Raw genomic sequence first — 16,827 nt, 5'->3', positions numbered from 1 at the left:
GGGGAAGCTATTTAACTGCTGTGAGCCTTGGTTTTCTCATCTGAGAAGCTGGGATAGTTACAGTATCTATCTCATAGTATTACTGTGAGGATTAAATGAGATATACAGCATTTAATGTAGTGACTCCTGGCAACATACAAATGCTCAGTCAGTGCACATGGTTGCTGCTGTTGCTGCAGCTGCTGTTCTTGTTGGGACACATTTTCCCAGTACCAAGATTGTTTAGTCTAGCTCACACATACCTTCTCCCCCCACTCCACCTTCCTGTGTCACAGGGAAGGTAGAACTCTATAGGCTTCAGCCAAGAGACAGTAGAAGGCACTAGGAGGAGAAAGGGTGGTGGGTGTTTGCATTAGCGATTTGGAGGGGAGGATAGGTACTCTTGATGTCTCCATTAGTAAAAGAAAAGTCTGGATCTTCACATACATGGTACCTCACTTAAAGTTATGGGGGAAATGGTTTAAATTGACTTGTGAGCCAGCATTGAAACCACCATTTATATTACTGTGGTTAAAATGTGATCCAAAGTTCCAAATTACCTGATTTTAAAACACATTATTGTGTTTCAAACTCTTTCTATAAACCAGCACTTAAAGAAACAGTACTTTTTGCTTTAATATGGAAACATTTACTTGTACTAAACTTCATTTGTATTTTTTTAAATTAATAAACGTTATTTTTAGAGCAGTTTTAGCTTCACAGCAAAATTGAGCAGAAAGTACAGAGTACCCATGTACCTGCTGTCCCACATGCACAGCCTCCTCTCTACCAACATCTCACACCACACCAGTACATCTGCTACCACTGATGAACCTGCATTTGACACGCTGTTATCACTCAGTGTCTTTAGTTTACATTAGGGTTCACTCTTGGTATTCTACGTCCTGTGGATTTGGATGAATGTATAATGACATGTATCCACCATGTAGTATCATACAGAATAGTTACACTGTCCTAGAGATCCTGTATGTTCTGTCTGTTCATCCCATCCTCCCCATTAAACCCTAGCCACCATTCATCTTTCTACAATCTCTATAGTTTTGACTTCCAAGAATGTCATATAGTTGGAATCATACAGTATGTATGATTCAGATTGGCTTCTAGTAATATGCATTTACGTTTCCTCCATGTCTTTTAATGCCTTGGTAGCTTATTTATTTGGAGGGCTGAATAATGTTCCACCATCTGAATGTACCACTTTATTTATCCATTCGCTTACTGAGGGAGATCTTGTTTGCTTCAAAGTTTGGACCATTATGGATAAAGCTACTATAAGCATTCGTGTGTAGGTTTTTGTATAGACACAAGTTTTCAATTCATTAAGTACCTAGGTGCACAGTTGCTGGATTGTATGGTAGGAGTATGTTTAGTTTTGTAAGAAGCCGTCAAACTGTCTTCCAGAGCAGCTCTGCCATTTTGCATTCCCACCAACAATGAATGAGAGTTTTGTTGCTCCACATTCTCACCAGTATTTGGTGTTGTCAGTGTTTTGGATTTTGGCCTTTCATATAGGTGTGTAGTGACATCTTGCTGTTTTAATTTGGAGTTCCCTAATGATGTTTTAGTCCATTTGGACTGCTCTCACAAGAATACTATAGACTGAGTGACTTGTAAACAACAGAAATGTATTTCTCACAGTTCTGGAAGCTGGGAAGTTCCAGATTTGGTGCCTGATGAGTATCTGCTTCATGGCTCGTGGATGGCTGTCTTCTCACTGTGTCCTTCCATAGCAGGAGGAGCAAGGGAACTCTGGGGGTCTCTTTTAAAAGGGCACTCACTAATGCCGTTCCTGAGGGCTGCATTCTCAGGACCTAATTCCCTCCCATAGCCCCTGCCCCCACACACACACATACCACCACGTCGGGCGTTGGAATTTCAACATGAACTTTGGGGGTGGATGGGAGACAACTCACAAACACTCAGTCCACACCAAAATGTGATGTTGGACATCTTTTAATATGTTCTTTTGCCATCTGTGTATCTTCTTTGGTGCGGTATCTTTGTTCATGTCTTTTGCCCATTTTTTAATTAGGTCATTCATTTTTTCTTTGCGTTCTAAGGGTTCTTTGTGTATCTTGGATAACAGTCCTAATCAGATGTGTTGTTTGCAGATATTTTCTCCTAGTCTGTGACTTGTCTTCTCATTCTGTTGACGTTGTCTTTTGCAGAGCAGAATATTTTAATTTTAGTGAAGTCCAGCTTATCAATTATTTCTTTCCTGTATTGTGTCTTTGGTACTGTATCTGAAAGGCGTCACCATACCCAAGGGCAGCTAAGTTTTCTCCTATATTATCTTCTAGGAGTTTTGTAGTTTTACATTTTATATTAGGCCTGTGATCCATCTTCAATTTATGTTCGTGAAGAGTGTAAAGTCTGTGTCTAAATTTCATTTTTTTAACATATGGGTGTCCAGTTGTTGTAGGACCATTTTTTGAAAAGACTGTCTTTGCTCCATTGTGTTTGCCTTTGCTCCTTTGTCAAAGATCACTTGACTTTATTTATGTGGGTCTATTTCTGGCCTCTCTGTTTTGTCCCATTGATCTATTCGTCTATTCTTTTGCCAGTACCACACTGTCTTGATTACTGTTGCTGTATAGTAAGTCTTGAAGTTGGATACTGGCAGTCCTCTGACTTTGTTCTCCTTCAATATTGAGTTGGCTATTCTGGATCTTTTTCTCTCCATATAAACTTTCTTTTTTTTTTTTTTTTTTTTTTTTTCATATAAACTTTCTAATCAGTTTGTTGATATCCACAAAATAATTGGCTGGGATTTTGATGTGTTTGCATTGAATCTGTAGATGGGAAGAACTGACATCTTGACAGTATTGAATTTTCTTACCCATGAACATACAGTATTCTCCATTTATTTAGTTCTTCTTTGATTTTATTTGTATCTTAACAGATTCTATATTAATATATAGTATTTTAAAATTTAGTCATGGTGGATAAGGTCTGTTGAAGTTATACCAATATGGCATCTTAGTTCAAGCTCTTTCATTTCTGTAGCCGTAAAATTAAACCCACGCTTAAATAAGAACTTTGTATTAGTACTTTTTTAAAAATGCACACTACACACACGGGTATATTTATTTTAACAATTTAATGGTTTAGGACGGAACACTCACCAGTACACCACTTTTCATAGTTATGTCCGTCTTAAGTCAGACATATGTTATATTCTTTTCTCCTTGAATTTAATTCAGCTCTTCTTAAGATTGCCATAGGGATAAAAACCATACAGATTTTAGTGTAAATCTTTGCATTTGGCTTAGTATGAGATTTAAAAATTGTATAAAAAAGCATTGTGTTAAGAAAAGGATATTTGTAAAAGGGAATCTGTTATTAAATAAGCATTTGAGAGTTCTTGTGGGGAATCACTCCAGTGCTGTAAAAGGCTAGTGTTTATGACCCTTGCAGTAACAGTAATTGCTGAACGAATATTCAAGTGATGAGAAAATGGATTTTGCTAAGATCAGTCCTCTTGCTGCTAATGTTTAAAATATTGTTACTCATTAACAATAAGAGCAGCTAGTAACAGAAAATTCCCAGGTGCAAGTTTGTCACTCTATCTAAACTTTCTGCCTGCCTTTTACTTTTGTTTGTTTTGTGCAGAAGATATAATAGCTATGGGAAACATGGTATTTAAAGGGAGGAAAGTAATGTTTGCAGGGGAAAAACAGTAAAATAAAATACTACTCTTTATCTTAGTGGTATTTAAACAAAAATTTACGTCCTCAATTCTGAAATTTAACAATTGATCTTTCTATTTGGCATTAGCAAAATATTGAGGTTGCAGTAAACAAAGTCCCTGTTAACTTTGTCTCTGCTTTTTTCTAATTTGACTCAGAACTGGAATGAATTTTACTTCTGCTGTATCGGTGAAGTAAATTACTAAGTAAATGAACCCTTTCTTATGAAATTAGTATCCCACTATCTGAAAGTAGAGTGTCCCTATAAAACCTTTTGTAAGCCTAAATGATGTGAAGCGAAGAAGCAGTTACCTTAGGACACATCTTGCTAATGGCTGCACAAAATAAATCGAGATAAAGCACAGATGCTTACAGACACAGATCAAAGCTATGGAGGCTTGATGCTGAGATGCTGAGTGTAGTTCCAGGGGAAGGAGCTTGGTGGTGCCACTCTCCCTGTCTCTAAAATGTTCACTGCAGAACAGACTGAACGCTGTTTTTGCTTTTCACCTGTTTTTGTAAAAGCGAAAATCTTCTTTGGATCTCTTTTGGTTGGTGAAAACAGGTACTAATGTAAGTCTTTCGTAAGAGCAAAGAGCATAAAGGGAATTTTTTAAAAGCAGGGGATACCCATTTAAGGAAAAGTTCCCTTTCTGCTTCCCCCTTTCCTCTGCCATTAAACATGCTCTATGTTTAATGGCAGGGATCTAATGCCTGATGAACTGAGGTGGAACTAATGTAATAATAATAGACGTAAAGTGCACAATAAATGTAGTGTGCTTGAATCATCCTGAAACCACCCCGCTACCCCCGGTCCTTGGAAAAATCGTCTTCCACGCAAACGGTCCCTGGTGCCAAAAAGGTTGGGGCCCACTGCTCCATGAGATCTCTCTTTCCTCTCCCCTTGGGCAGATCCCACAACTCTTTAGTCACTTTGAGTTATTAAAATACATCTGATTTTCAGGGCATAAAAAGCCCATTTCACCGTAAGTTGAAGAGCCTGGTCCACATCTTGCAGCCTCATGGAGCTTCCAGTTCTAGTGGGAGACGGACAATAATAAGTAAGATAAATAGATTAAAATATATGTTAGAGAATGATAGATGCTATGGAGAAAAAATAGAAAGGCGGGTGAAATGTGTGGAGACTGTGACATTTTAGATAGAGTGGCCACGAAAGGCCTCACTGAGAAGGTGGCTTTTGAGCCAAGAAAGACCTGTAGAAGGTGGTGGCGCAAACCAATGTGGGTATCTTGAGGAAGAGCATTCCGGGCAGAGACACTGGTGCGGGGACCCTGAGGTGGAAATGTACATTTTAGTTGGAGAAACAGGTTGCTGTAGCCAGTTGAGCGAGGAAAGGAGGAGCAGATAAGGATGGTGGTGGTTATGGGCCTTATAGGTCAGAAGACTTTGACTTTAACACAGAATAAGGAGGTAAGCCATTGGAGGGTTTTGACCAGAGTCCCGTGATCTGATTTACTTATCGCTCTGCCTGGTTGTCATTGAGAATAGAATACTGTGGTGGGGCTTAGGGTCTCAAGTGGAAGCAAGGAGGCTATTGTAATTAACCAGACAGAGAATGCTGGTGTTTTCAATTATGGGTGAGGTGGTAGGAGTAGGGAGAAGTAGTAGAATTTGAGGTATGTTTTGAAGATAAAACCAGGGGAATTTACAGGAGGTGGGATAGAAAGAGTGTTGTCAAGGGTGAGGTCTAGGTGTTTGCCCTGAGGAACTAAAATGATAAAGAGTTGCCATTAGCTGAATTAGGGAAGCTTGTAAGAGGAATTGTAATATCTGGGATTCGGTTTGGGGCATGTTAAACTTTTCAAAATTAGTGGATACAAAATATTAGATTTCAAAATAAAGAGTGTTTAGTAGGCATTTAGATGTATAGCTCTGGAATTTAGTATAGAAATGTAGGCTAGAGATACAGGTTTGTAGGTTCAGAGCTTACTGATGCTATTGGAAGCCGTAAAACTGCAGGAGATCAACAAAAGAGTAGATGTAGTTAGAAAGGAGAAGAGGTTTAAGGACTGAGCTCTGGAGGATTGGCAATATTTAGAGGTTAGGGAGATAAGGAACAGCAATAGTGATTGAGAAGGAGAAGCAAAGAAAGTTAGGAGGAAGACCAGTAAGTATGTTATTCTAGCAACAAAGCAGAGAAAGTATATCTAGGAGGAAGAAGTGACCAACTGTGTCAAATGTTGCTGGGCCAGTCAAATAAGATGAAAATTGAGAAATGTGCATTGAGTCTAGTGATGAGGTCACTGGTGACCTTGGATGAGAGCTGTTTCAGTGGAGTGGCGGCGGGAGTTAAGAGCCTGTTAGAGGTAATTGAAATGAGAGCTGGAAGGGGTAAAGGAATCGTGGTTAGTTTTTAAATAAAGATTGGGGAAGTGGCACTTGTAGCATTCTTGTGGGCATGATTCACCAGAGAGGGAAAAATAGATGATCCAGGATGGAGCGTAGAATTGCTGGGGTGTTGTCCTTTTGGAAAAGAGAAAGAGAGAAGATTGAGAACTAGTGAAAAGGTGTGGCTAGCACCTATCTTGAGATTGTCAGCATTTAGCACCCATTTTCTACTCAGCTGTGAAGCCTCAGTGGCAGGTCAATTACTAGCCTATAAAATGTTACGTTTGAATTAGGGTGGAGTCAGTCATGCCTCCGAGGCACACCCACACACACCCTCCTTACTGCCCCCAGCCCCCCATCTTGATTAGCAGGTGGCACCTTTGTGAGAAGGAAAATGGGGGCTCTTACTCCAGACAAGGCAGCCAGCAAGAGCTGGGTTTTTAGCCCTAACTCACCTTAGGCTAGGTTCCTTAGAACACAGCCATAATCTGCAACCCTACTAAGTAGGTCTACTCCAAAACAGTAGGGAAAGTCACATTTCGTATCCTGCTGCAATAACCATATCCTTAGTGTCTTGTAGCAGAGTAGCATAACTGAGAAGACAGCAAATTTAAGAACCAAGAACTTGGTGTGGGAATTCCAGCTCTTCTACCAACTGGCAGAGCAGAGTTAAAATGGATCGCTTACTTTCTGTGAATTGGTTTCTTCAAGTGTAAAAGGAGGGGTTTGGCTTCAACCAGATCCTTTTCATGCTGAAATTCCGTGATTCATTAAAATATAGTAATCCCCAGCCATCTGAAGCATAACATAGTTCTTCTGCCAAGAACCAAAGAATATCACCGAGGAAATTTGGTTTCTTTGGAGAATTGCTCTCCTTGGGTTCCTACCCAAGTAAGTGTTTGCAAAACTTGACTGGAGATTAAATTACACATAGTAGCACTGAAATTATAAGAGAAAATACAAATATAGCAAAACTATTGAAGTCAATAGAGATTTATTCAGACTTTGTCCAAATTCTCTGAGTGTTTTGTAGCTGTGGGACGTACAGAAAGTTACTTAACTCTCTGAACTTTAGTTTCCTCATCTAAAAATAGGAATGTAATAATAGTACCTACTTCATAGATTTGTAAGGAGAATTAAATGAGATATACACTGTGGTGCTTTGACAAATGCTTGGCTTATTATGGAGTAAACCTTAGCTGCTGCTGTTATCATCATCATCATCGTCATCATCTTTATTATCAGTGTGTGACATGTGTAGTTTAAAACATTTTAGTATAGCAGCTGTACTATAAAAGTTTCATACTATAATTTAATTTTATAACGATTACTTTGAGTCATCAAGGGAAAAATTAACTTAGAAAAGGAAATGCCATTGAATCAGTTTAAACTTCTTTTTTTAAACAAAATTGGTACTTCATTTTGTATGCTTTTAGTTACAGTGAAAATTCCCTTGAGGAATATACCTGATTCTCAGATGATGACAGAACAATGAGCCATTACTGTAATTAGTTCCAGTTGCTGTGTATACTTAAAACTTAGAAAGTAGTATTTTTCAAATGTGTATTTTCCCTAAATAGGCCATAAAAGTAAGATTTTATAGTTCATATATATCTGCCTTAAAAATAGGTTTTTGAAACATCCTGTAAACACTTTGATTGTACCGTCAAGTTTTCTCCACCCTTTCTGTATGAACTGTTGTCAGAGTGATTATTGATAGTATCGCCTACTTGATGTTTACAGTCTGCAGTGTATGTTTTACAGAATTAATAAGCTATAGTTAAATCATTTAACGTATACCTGGATGTCCTATTGTAGTTAGTGTGGTTGCTTTATCAATGCTGGTTTGCACTTATATTAAATCAAACATGCAGATCATTTATAAACTGATGGTCATTTTTTTTTTTTTTTTTTTTTTTTTTTTTTTTTTTTTTTTTTGCGGTACGCGGGCCTCTCACCCCCGTGGCCTCTCCCGCCGTGGAGCACAGGCTCCAGACACACAGGCTCAGCAGCCATGGCTCACGGGCCCAGCCGCTCCACGGCACGTGGGATCCCCCCAGACCAGGGCACGAACCCATGTCCCCTGCATCAGCAGGCGGACTCTCAACCACTGCGCCACCAGGGAAACCCTGATGGTCATTTTAAAAGAAGAAAAGCTTTATACATAACTTAGTGCAGACAGTCAAGTTAGTCTATAGTGTCAGGTTAGAGAAAAATGGAAGTCTGTAAGGTAAATTTGAAAAGGGTTTAAGGGGCATTGGATGTGTCTTCCTAACCAATAACTGTGAGTTTAGACTTTATTTGAATTATCTCTCATTGTAGTTTATAAATGAAATGATGGTGTTGAACACAATGTAATATACTTGGGGTTTAGTAGCACCTAGCACTCAGACAGACCTTGAACAACATTCGCATTAAAAGGAACCAGGACTCCTTGAAGAAATGGCAGATTCCAAGGATGGGAGCCTGGAACATATCGTTAGGCCAGAAAGTAAGGAAGTGTTCAAAAAAATGATGGTGGCCTATCACAAGGATACAGGGTCATTTTGAAGGTGTTCCCAGTGGCCAAATCTGGGGTGATTTGAGTGTCAAAATAATTAAATTCAGTAAGAATTCTAAATCATTAGGAAAAAAGATAGGAATCCATGAGACCTCACCAATAATACACATACATATTCATAGAATCAGGAGAAGAGAGGGCTCAGGGGCCAGCTGGTAAATGTGGAGGAAATGCTGACGTTGGAAAATTATGACTTTATCACTATCATAGTAAGGTTTAGTTTAGCCAAGAATCACAAGTCCATGTTAAATCTGGGGGAGAAATTCTGATGAAGAGGGGGGGTATTTGCAAAGGTTGCTTATTGGTTGCAGTAGGAAAATTGGACAGCACTTGATCTGGATAGTGAAAATTAACATCACCAGTGTGCCTCTGGACGTGACACCCTGAGGAGAACACAGCATCACTTACATTCTCTTCTAGCCAGGACTGAACTACCTGCATCTAATCATAAGGACACATCAGATGAGTTCCAAATGCTGAGCATTCTATTAAAAGAAAAACTGTATTCTTCAAAATTATTAATATTATAGAAGGCAAAGGAAGGCTAAAAGGCTCTATATTAAAGGAGACTAAAGGCACAGGATATATAGATGTTTGATCCCAAGACTGGGATCTTGTATCTGGAGGAAAATTAAGATTTTTTTCTAAGGCCTAATTGGATCAGTTGACAACATTATTTTGTAGATTGTAGGTATTGTATAGATTTTACTTTTACTGAAATTGTAGCTGTATTGCAGTTGTATTAGAAAATGCACACTGAAATATTTATGGGGAAAGGGCCATGATACATTCAACTTACTCTCAAATGGTTCAGAAAAAAAGCACTTTGTGTGTGTGTGTTGTGTATGTGCATGTGTGTGTGTGTTTTTTTTTTTTTTTTTTAGGAGGAGGAGATGGAGAGGGAGAGAGAGGGAGTTGATAAAGCAAATGAGCAAAATGGGATTCTGGATAAAGTTATACAGGTGTTCTTTGTTTTTGTGATTTTTCTGTAAGTTAGAAATATTTCCAAATATGTTTATACACACATGCATGCACAAGTTGGTTGAGACTTCTTTCTTTTATACTTATCTCTTATTGTTCTAGGCTGCTAATTTACCTTTGATACGTAATTGGTTTAAGATGTTAAGTTCATTGATCACAGATATACACATTGATTTTTAATTTCTTTTAAATAGTGCTGGGCCTAAAGGAGATAACATTTATGAATGGAGATCGACTATACTTGGTCCACCAGGTTCTGTATATGAAGGTGGTGTGTTTTTTCTGGATATCACATTTTCATCTGATTATCCATTTAAGCCACCAAAGGTAAGAACCTAGAATTGCATTCTTTAATACTTATCCTTTTCCACAGTCAGTTTATTCTAGGGGATGGATGCAGTTATTTTTATTTAATTGTTTTTCATGGATTATACAGAAACTCATGTAACCAAGGATTTTAAAACTAGAAGTAATTAATTTGTGTCTTTTACAAATAACTTTGTAATCAGCAGAGAGTTTGTTAATTGTAAATAAAAGTATGCCACTTTGCACATCAGTAAGCACATAAATTTTAGATTTATGATATGAGAAAAAGTATCTTATGAACCTTGCTTAAGAAACCTGTTGGGATAAAAAGTAAATTTGTCTGACAGCTTCCGGAAAGAAGAGTTAAGTAACTTGAATCTTGTGTTAAATACCCTATCTTTATAGATGAGCAAAGACTAGAAACCTATAGCAAAGAAGAGAGAACTAGTACTATTTAATAGACTTATTTTGTGCCCTCTGTAAGTATGATGCATTAATGGGAGTGAGGGCGGCTGGGTGACGTAGGCCTCCTGTTGTCTCTGAATGTGAATTAGGTGGATAACAGCGAGAAGGGTTGAGTTGTGTCTTGTGATCACTGGCAATTATTTTTCAAGTCTTAAACATAACAGTTACTTGAATAGCTTCCTCCTCTGACTTCTCCCAATAAAATAGTCAAGCCAGCAGTTTTTACCATCAGTATTAAGCCTGAGCATAATTATGCTGTAGTTAGAAAGACTTCTGACATGTCAGGGAGAAGTGTTATCAAGCCCTTAACTGTCAGCCTAGTTCCTTATGTTCCCTTCACTATTTAAAATATATGTAGCGATTTAATGCCTGCCTCACGTGCACGTGTGTTATATGTGTGTGTGTAAAAATAAAGGATTTTTTTTTTTTAAAGAAGGCAGATTGGTTCTCCCTTATCTAACAAGGTAACAAGAGTTCCACCTAGTGGTATTTACCTCAAATTGCAGATACCAAGTTTCCGTATCACCTAGAGGTATTGGCTCTCAACTACAGCTGTCAGTTTTTGAGTGCTTTACTTTGTGGTTCCATAAGAACCTAAGATCTTTAAATGATTGTCTTATTTAATGTTCTCGGGTATGTCGAGTATCTCTTGCTAGATCAATCAAAGAAAGGGACAAAACCCTCATGTTAACAATACCGCAGATTGTATTCACATTCAAAATGACACGTTAAAAGCCAGTATATCATTAACTATTCAGTTTGCCTTCAGTGCTTAAGTTTTCTGTATTACAGCAAACAAAACCTTAGCAAAATAGCACATGACTGTATTTATAGTGAGGCTTATTTCTACTTCCATCATTTTTCATATTGGAAATTGGTTTTAACGTGGCAGCAAAATTAGAAAAAAGTTTGCAAGATTTAGTTTTTATGAAATTTTTATACATGAGGGGGAAGAGACATTTTTCTTAGAATCTTTTAGTGGGAAATAGAGATTGACTAGCATACTTTTGTATATGATTTGTCATAATTATTTTGGTTAATATGGCTATTTATTAATTTAACATGTTAATTTTTTTGCTAAAGTCTCAATATTTTTATTTTCTAACCCTTTAATGTTGATTCCTTCCTCTTCCCTAAGATATCTTATGCAGTATTATGAAGCATTCTTCAGATCTATAGTTGGACAAGTGAAAAAGAAATAAGACTTCTGCTGTTATCTTGGTTTAGGTATAATTATTTCTCTACAGTTCTGCTTATTTTTGAAGTTCAGATAAGGTGTTGAACTTCTTGAAGAATAATAGAAATTTAATTCTCTTCTGTTCATTGATTGTTAAAAGCTGAAAGGAATCAGAGTATTAATTGTGTTTGTAAGCCATGCGTATCTATTGAGTAGTCAGCTGTCAATGATATGAACCTACATTATTCCCATATTCTGGAGCAGGGCTGCCTAATAGAAATATAATGCAAGCTACATGTGTAATTTTTTATAGAAACAGTGAAATTAATTTTAATAATATTTTACTTAATCCAGTGTATCCAAAAATATCGTCGTTTCAACATGTAATCAATAGAAGCATCATTAACGCCACATTTTACATTCTGTTTGATATTGTCTTTGAAATCTGGTATGTATTTTACACTTTTAGCCCATCTTAATTCTTACAACCACACTTGAAGAGCTCTGTGTAACTAGTATGTACTGTGTTAGAACAGTTCTAGAGTTATATACAGTAGTCCCTCCTTATCCTCAGGAGGTATGTTCCAGGACCCTCAGTGGATTCTTGAAACCACGGATAGTACTGAACCCTATATGATGCTATTTTTCCGATGCATAAATGCCTATGATAAAGTTTAATTTATAAATTAGGCACAGTAAGAAATTAACAATAACTAATAATAAAGTTAGAGAGGTTATAACAATATACTGTAATAAAAGTTATGTGATTGTGGTCTCTCTCTGTCTCAAAATATCTGTACAAACTTAATGCCTCTTCCATCGTAACTAAGCACGTATGCCTGTTGCGTTTTCAGCTTGAGGTACAACAGCAAAACTAGCACAAGTGTTTTTATCCTTTTATAATTTCATGGATAGAAGACTCATTCTTACCATAGATCTTAGCAACCTCAGTGTAGAATTTTTTTTCCTTCCCTTGTTAAGTCAAAAACTTTCACCTTTTCACTTAAAGCAGGAATTTTAGAGCTTCTCTTTGGCAGATCTCAGTTGCCAGCATCACTACTCTTGAGCTTTGGGGCCATTATCAAATAAAGTAGGGTGACTTGAACACAAGCCCTGCCATACTGCAGCAATTGAACTGATAGCCAAGATGCTACTTAGTAGACTGACTGGGCAGGATTATGCTGGACACCCAGGCAGGGTAGAGCAGGACAGTGCAAGATTTCATCATGCTACTCAAAATAGCACAAAATTTTAAACTTATGAATTGTTTATTTCTGGAATTTTCCATTTAATATATTTGGACCCCAGTTGACCTCAGGGGTCCAAAACTGAAACCATGGAAAGCAAAAGTGTGGATAAAATGAGTGCTACTGTGGTCTCTTTCTCCTCCTTCCCCACTACGCCAGTGGTTTCTTTCTTGTTTTTAATTATGGGTCCTTATCAGAAATACACTTTTGAGTGCTTTAAACATTTTCTTCCCAGACTCCACTTGGGAGATCACAGTACATTGCTAGTTCCAAGGGATCAGGAACTGTCTTTTTTCTTTGCAACTCCAAGTTAAGAATTAATCACCCAGTTTGTGTTTGTGTTTGTTTGAAACTGGTGAGTGTTTGCTTCTATGGTTTATTCTCTTTTTTCACATATCTCAAGGATATAATAGTTTCCTTTATTCAGTAGCTTAAGACCTTACTTGTTTCATTTTACTGTCTCAGTCTAACAAGACAGTGAGCCATTTGTGGAAATGAAAGTCTGAGAAATAGAAAGGCTGGTGATTTCACCAACCTTCTCCAGTATTTTCTGACACATGGCAAGAGATTTAGCTAAGTTGGTGACCTTTTTCTACTAAGAAACTAACGTAACTTTAGTTTTATGTTTAAAAAAATTCTTCACTAGTTTCTCTTACCTTTGGCACCAAAACGTTTCTGTTCTCCCTCACTTCCTGTCTTTAAATAGTGGTGTATGTGTGCATGCCCACATATACATTCATAGAATTACCGTATCATTTGTTTAAACAATTCAGCGACTCATTTGGTTTAAAAGCAAAATAGTTCCAGCTATACTGGGTAAAAACAATTTCTTTGAACTGAATTAAATAAATCCATTTAATTTTGCTATTACTTAAACCTAGTGTTTGTTAGCTCTTCGATGAAATTATATGCTACTTGCTATGATCTGTGATATGTTCCACTTCATTTTTGCTAGTGAGAGTTTTAGTTGGTAATAGAGCTTTTTATTTTCTTTCTGTCTTTAATGTCACTGCCCTTAGGTTACTTTCCGCACCAGAATCTATCACTGCAACATCAATAGTCAGGGAGTCATCTGCCTGGACATCCTTAAAGACAACTGGAGTCCTGCTTTGACTATTTCAAAGGTTTTGCTGTCAATTTGTTCTCTTTTGACAGACTGCAACCCTGGTAAGCAGATTTTTATTAACACATACAATGAGGCTACAAAAACTGCATTTTTTTCAGTTTAAAGTGAATTTGAGAAGTAAATACTGTTGGTAGAAAGATCAGCATAAAACACTTTTTGGGGAAATTATCAATGCCATTTCAATTAGAATAGACCAGAAGTTTCACAATAACTTCCTTTAATTTGTTAATGGCATACTACCCTATAATTATTTTCTCCCTGTCATTGGTGACTCTCTGTTTTCTAAATTAATGGAGTTGTACAAACCACTTTTGATGCGAGTAAAGTAATGTTTCTTACACCACTGCCACCTTCTCTTGCTCCTTCCATTCTGCCATGTGCTTTAACGCAGCCTCTCAGTAATGAAGGGCTTCTTGTTCGCCCTTCCTTTTCGGATTATGGTTGGTTGTATTAGATGTGGTAATAGTCGATATTAAAATGACAGCCGATGAGAGAGTTAGACTAGATTATGATTATAAGAACTCAGGTAAAGTCATTAGTGCATAATCTGTAAGAAATGCCTAACAGCCACACATGATCTTTAATGTGGGTAGCTGGCTTGAAAAAATAATGTTTGGACCTGGGATTTGCATATGCTCTCTTACTAAGTGGTCATTTTTTAAAGAAGTTGGCTTATTTTTTCTAAATATTTAATCAATCACCAAAGGTTATTACTGTTATATTAGGCCTAGCAGTTATACATATACCCAAAATACAGATTGATAGATAGATAGATAGGTAGGTAGGTAGATAGGTAGGTAGATAGATAGAATGATATATAGAAGGATATTCATTGTGGCATCTTTTATTAAAGCAAAAGATTGTAAATAACCTACATATCCATTAATAGAGGATGTAGCTTAATGAGGTAGCTCTATGTGAATGGATAGAGAAAACTCTCTAAGATATATTAAGTAAAAAAGCAAGGCACTGAAAAAAAACACACGTGCGTAACAATATTCTAAATGCTTATAAATGTGTATAATGTCTCTGGGTAGAAATGCTGTGAACAGGTATAAATTATTTGCCAGGAAGAGGAACTTCTGAGTAGTTGGAGTCAGGAGGGAAGAGAGCTTTATGTTTTACTGGCTGTTGTTTGGTGTACTTCAAATGTTGTACATAGTACACAGTACACCTTTTCTGAAAAATAAATTCAAAATAAAATTTACATCTCAGATTCAATTTCTCACTAAGTACTATTTAAAGCAAAATGGCAAGTAAGCTTTCAAATGGAGGTAAGGGTAATGATTTAAGTTGTGTTATTGTACAGAATGAAGGAAATATTTCATTCTCAATAGCATTGCATCATAGGATCTGAGTTTGGAAAAATTAATTTTTAAATACCGTAGAAAAACAAATATCATCATCTAGCACACTTTTATTCAATAAAATGCTGAGTGAAAAATAGTTTTTGTGTATTAAAGGCATACACATTTTTAAAAATCAGATTTATTAACTCAACATTTATTTTTTAAAGAGGCTTTTCTAATTTGAATATTAAAATATAAAGATGATTATGTTACTTTAAACATTTTTCTTCTGAGAAATTAGCCATTATATATCAAGTTGCTGCTGAAAAATCAGCATTTCAGTTCAGTAGACTATTAGAACCGAACCTTTAAGACACCATATAATATCTTTTAATGTTCTTTCCACTTTTCCAGCGGATCCTCTGGTTGGAAGCATAGCCACTCAGTATTTGACCAACAGAGCAGAACATGACAGGATAGCCAGACAGTGGACCAAGCGATATGCAACATAATTCACATAATTTGTATGCAGTGTGAAGGAGCAGAAGGCATCTTCTCACTGTGCTGCAAATCTTTATAGCCTTTACAATACGGACTTCTGTGTATATGTTATACTGATTCTACTCTCTGCTTTTATCCTTTGGAGACTGGGAGACTCCCCAAAAAGGTAAATGCTATCAAGAGTAGAACTTTGTAGCTGTAGATTAGTTACGTTTAAAACGCCTACTTGCAAGTCTTGCTTCTTTGGGATATCAAAGTGTATTTTGTGATGTACTAAGGATACTGGTCCTGAAGTCTACCAAATATTATAGTGCATTTTAGCCTAATTCATTATCTGTATGAAGTTATAATAGTAGCTGTAGATGACTAGGAATTACGTCATTTGTATTAAACCCAGATCTATCTCTGAGTATGTGGTTCATGCTGTTGTGAAAAATGTTTTACCTTTTACCTTTGTCAGTTTGTATCGAGAGGATTTCCTTTACCCTTTGTAGCTCAGAGAGCACCTGATGTATCATCTCAAACACAATAAACATGCTCCTGAAGGCATAGTTTCCTGTCGTAATATTTTAAGTCAGTCTTGTTAGAAGGTGTGTCTGAGATGATTGTTGATGAGATAAAAATGTGAATATGAAGATTAACTACAGAGGACTAGTATAAATAAATCATTTATTAAATTGAAAACATTTGAAATCATATAAATGTGTAGAGTTTTTTTCCTTTAAGTCCTAATGAGAGAATACATGAGTTTAAATATACAAAACTGCGTTTTTTAACCATTGGTCTCAAAAAAACATAAAGCTCTACTTTGATAATATGATATTTGAGCCAAAAATAACATGAAATCCTGGCTTAAAAGATTTTGTTTCCAGAATGATGACTTCTGTCCACCATTGGGCAGCATTGTCAAATAGCTTTAATCTGGTAGCCCTTCTGTGTCTTTCATGCATTTTTGACTTCTAATCCTGTTCTTGAATTTTCATGGTGTTTTTGGTGTGCGTTACCATTCTTATTATGCACTTGTCCAACAGATATAGGCAGAGACAGAGATGAACATAGAAACCCTTGTCTGCCCTGAAGGTAGACTAGAACTCTGGATTACTGTGCAGTTGTGGCATTATTTCTCAGTTGAAAGAA

The 16,827-nt window shown here is 36.7% G+C and overlaps 1 protein-coding gene across 9 annotated transcripts in view; it reads left to right on the top strand.

The window, feature by feature from the left end:
• Positions 1–16,827, top strand: part of UBE2E3 (ubiquitin conjugating enzyme E2 E3) — a 103,023-nt gene that overhangs the window by 74,011 nt on the left and 12,185 nt on the right. For 6 of the 9 annotated variants that reach the window (XM_032637956.1, XM_032637961.1, XM_032637960.1 and 3 more), the window contains exons 4-5: positions 9,774–9,906; positions 13,794–13,941. In XM_032637956.1, the coding sequence (XP_032493847.1) occupies positions 9,774–9,906; positions 13,794–13,941 (281 nt within the window). Of the gene's footprint in view, positions 1–9,773; positions 9,907–13,793; positions 13,942–15,603; positions 16,386–16,827 lie in introns of those variants that run through there. The other 3 variants (XM_032637959.1, XM_032637958.1, XM_032637957.1) reach the window with 2 other exon arrangements.

The sequence above is a fragment of the Phocoena sinus genome, chromosome 7, assembly GCF_008692025.1.
Source record: "Phocoena sinus isolate mPhoSin1 chromosome 7, mPhoSin1.pri, whole genome shotgun sequence".
NCBI lineage: Eukaryota > Metazoa > Chordata > Mammalia > Artiodactyla > Phocoenidae > Phocoena > Phocoena sinus.
Note: the sequence above shows the minus strand (reverse complement) of the source record. Positions and strands in the feature narration are given on the sequence as shown.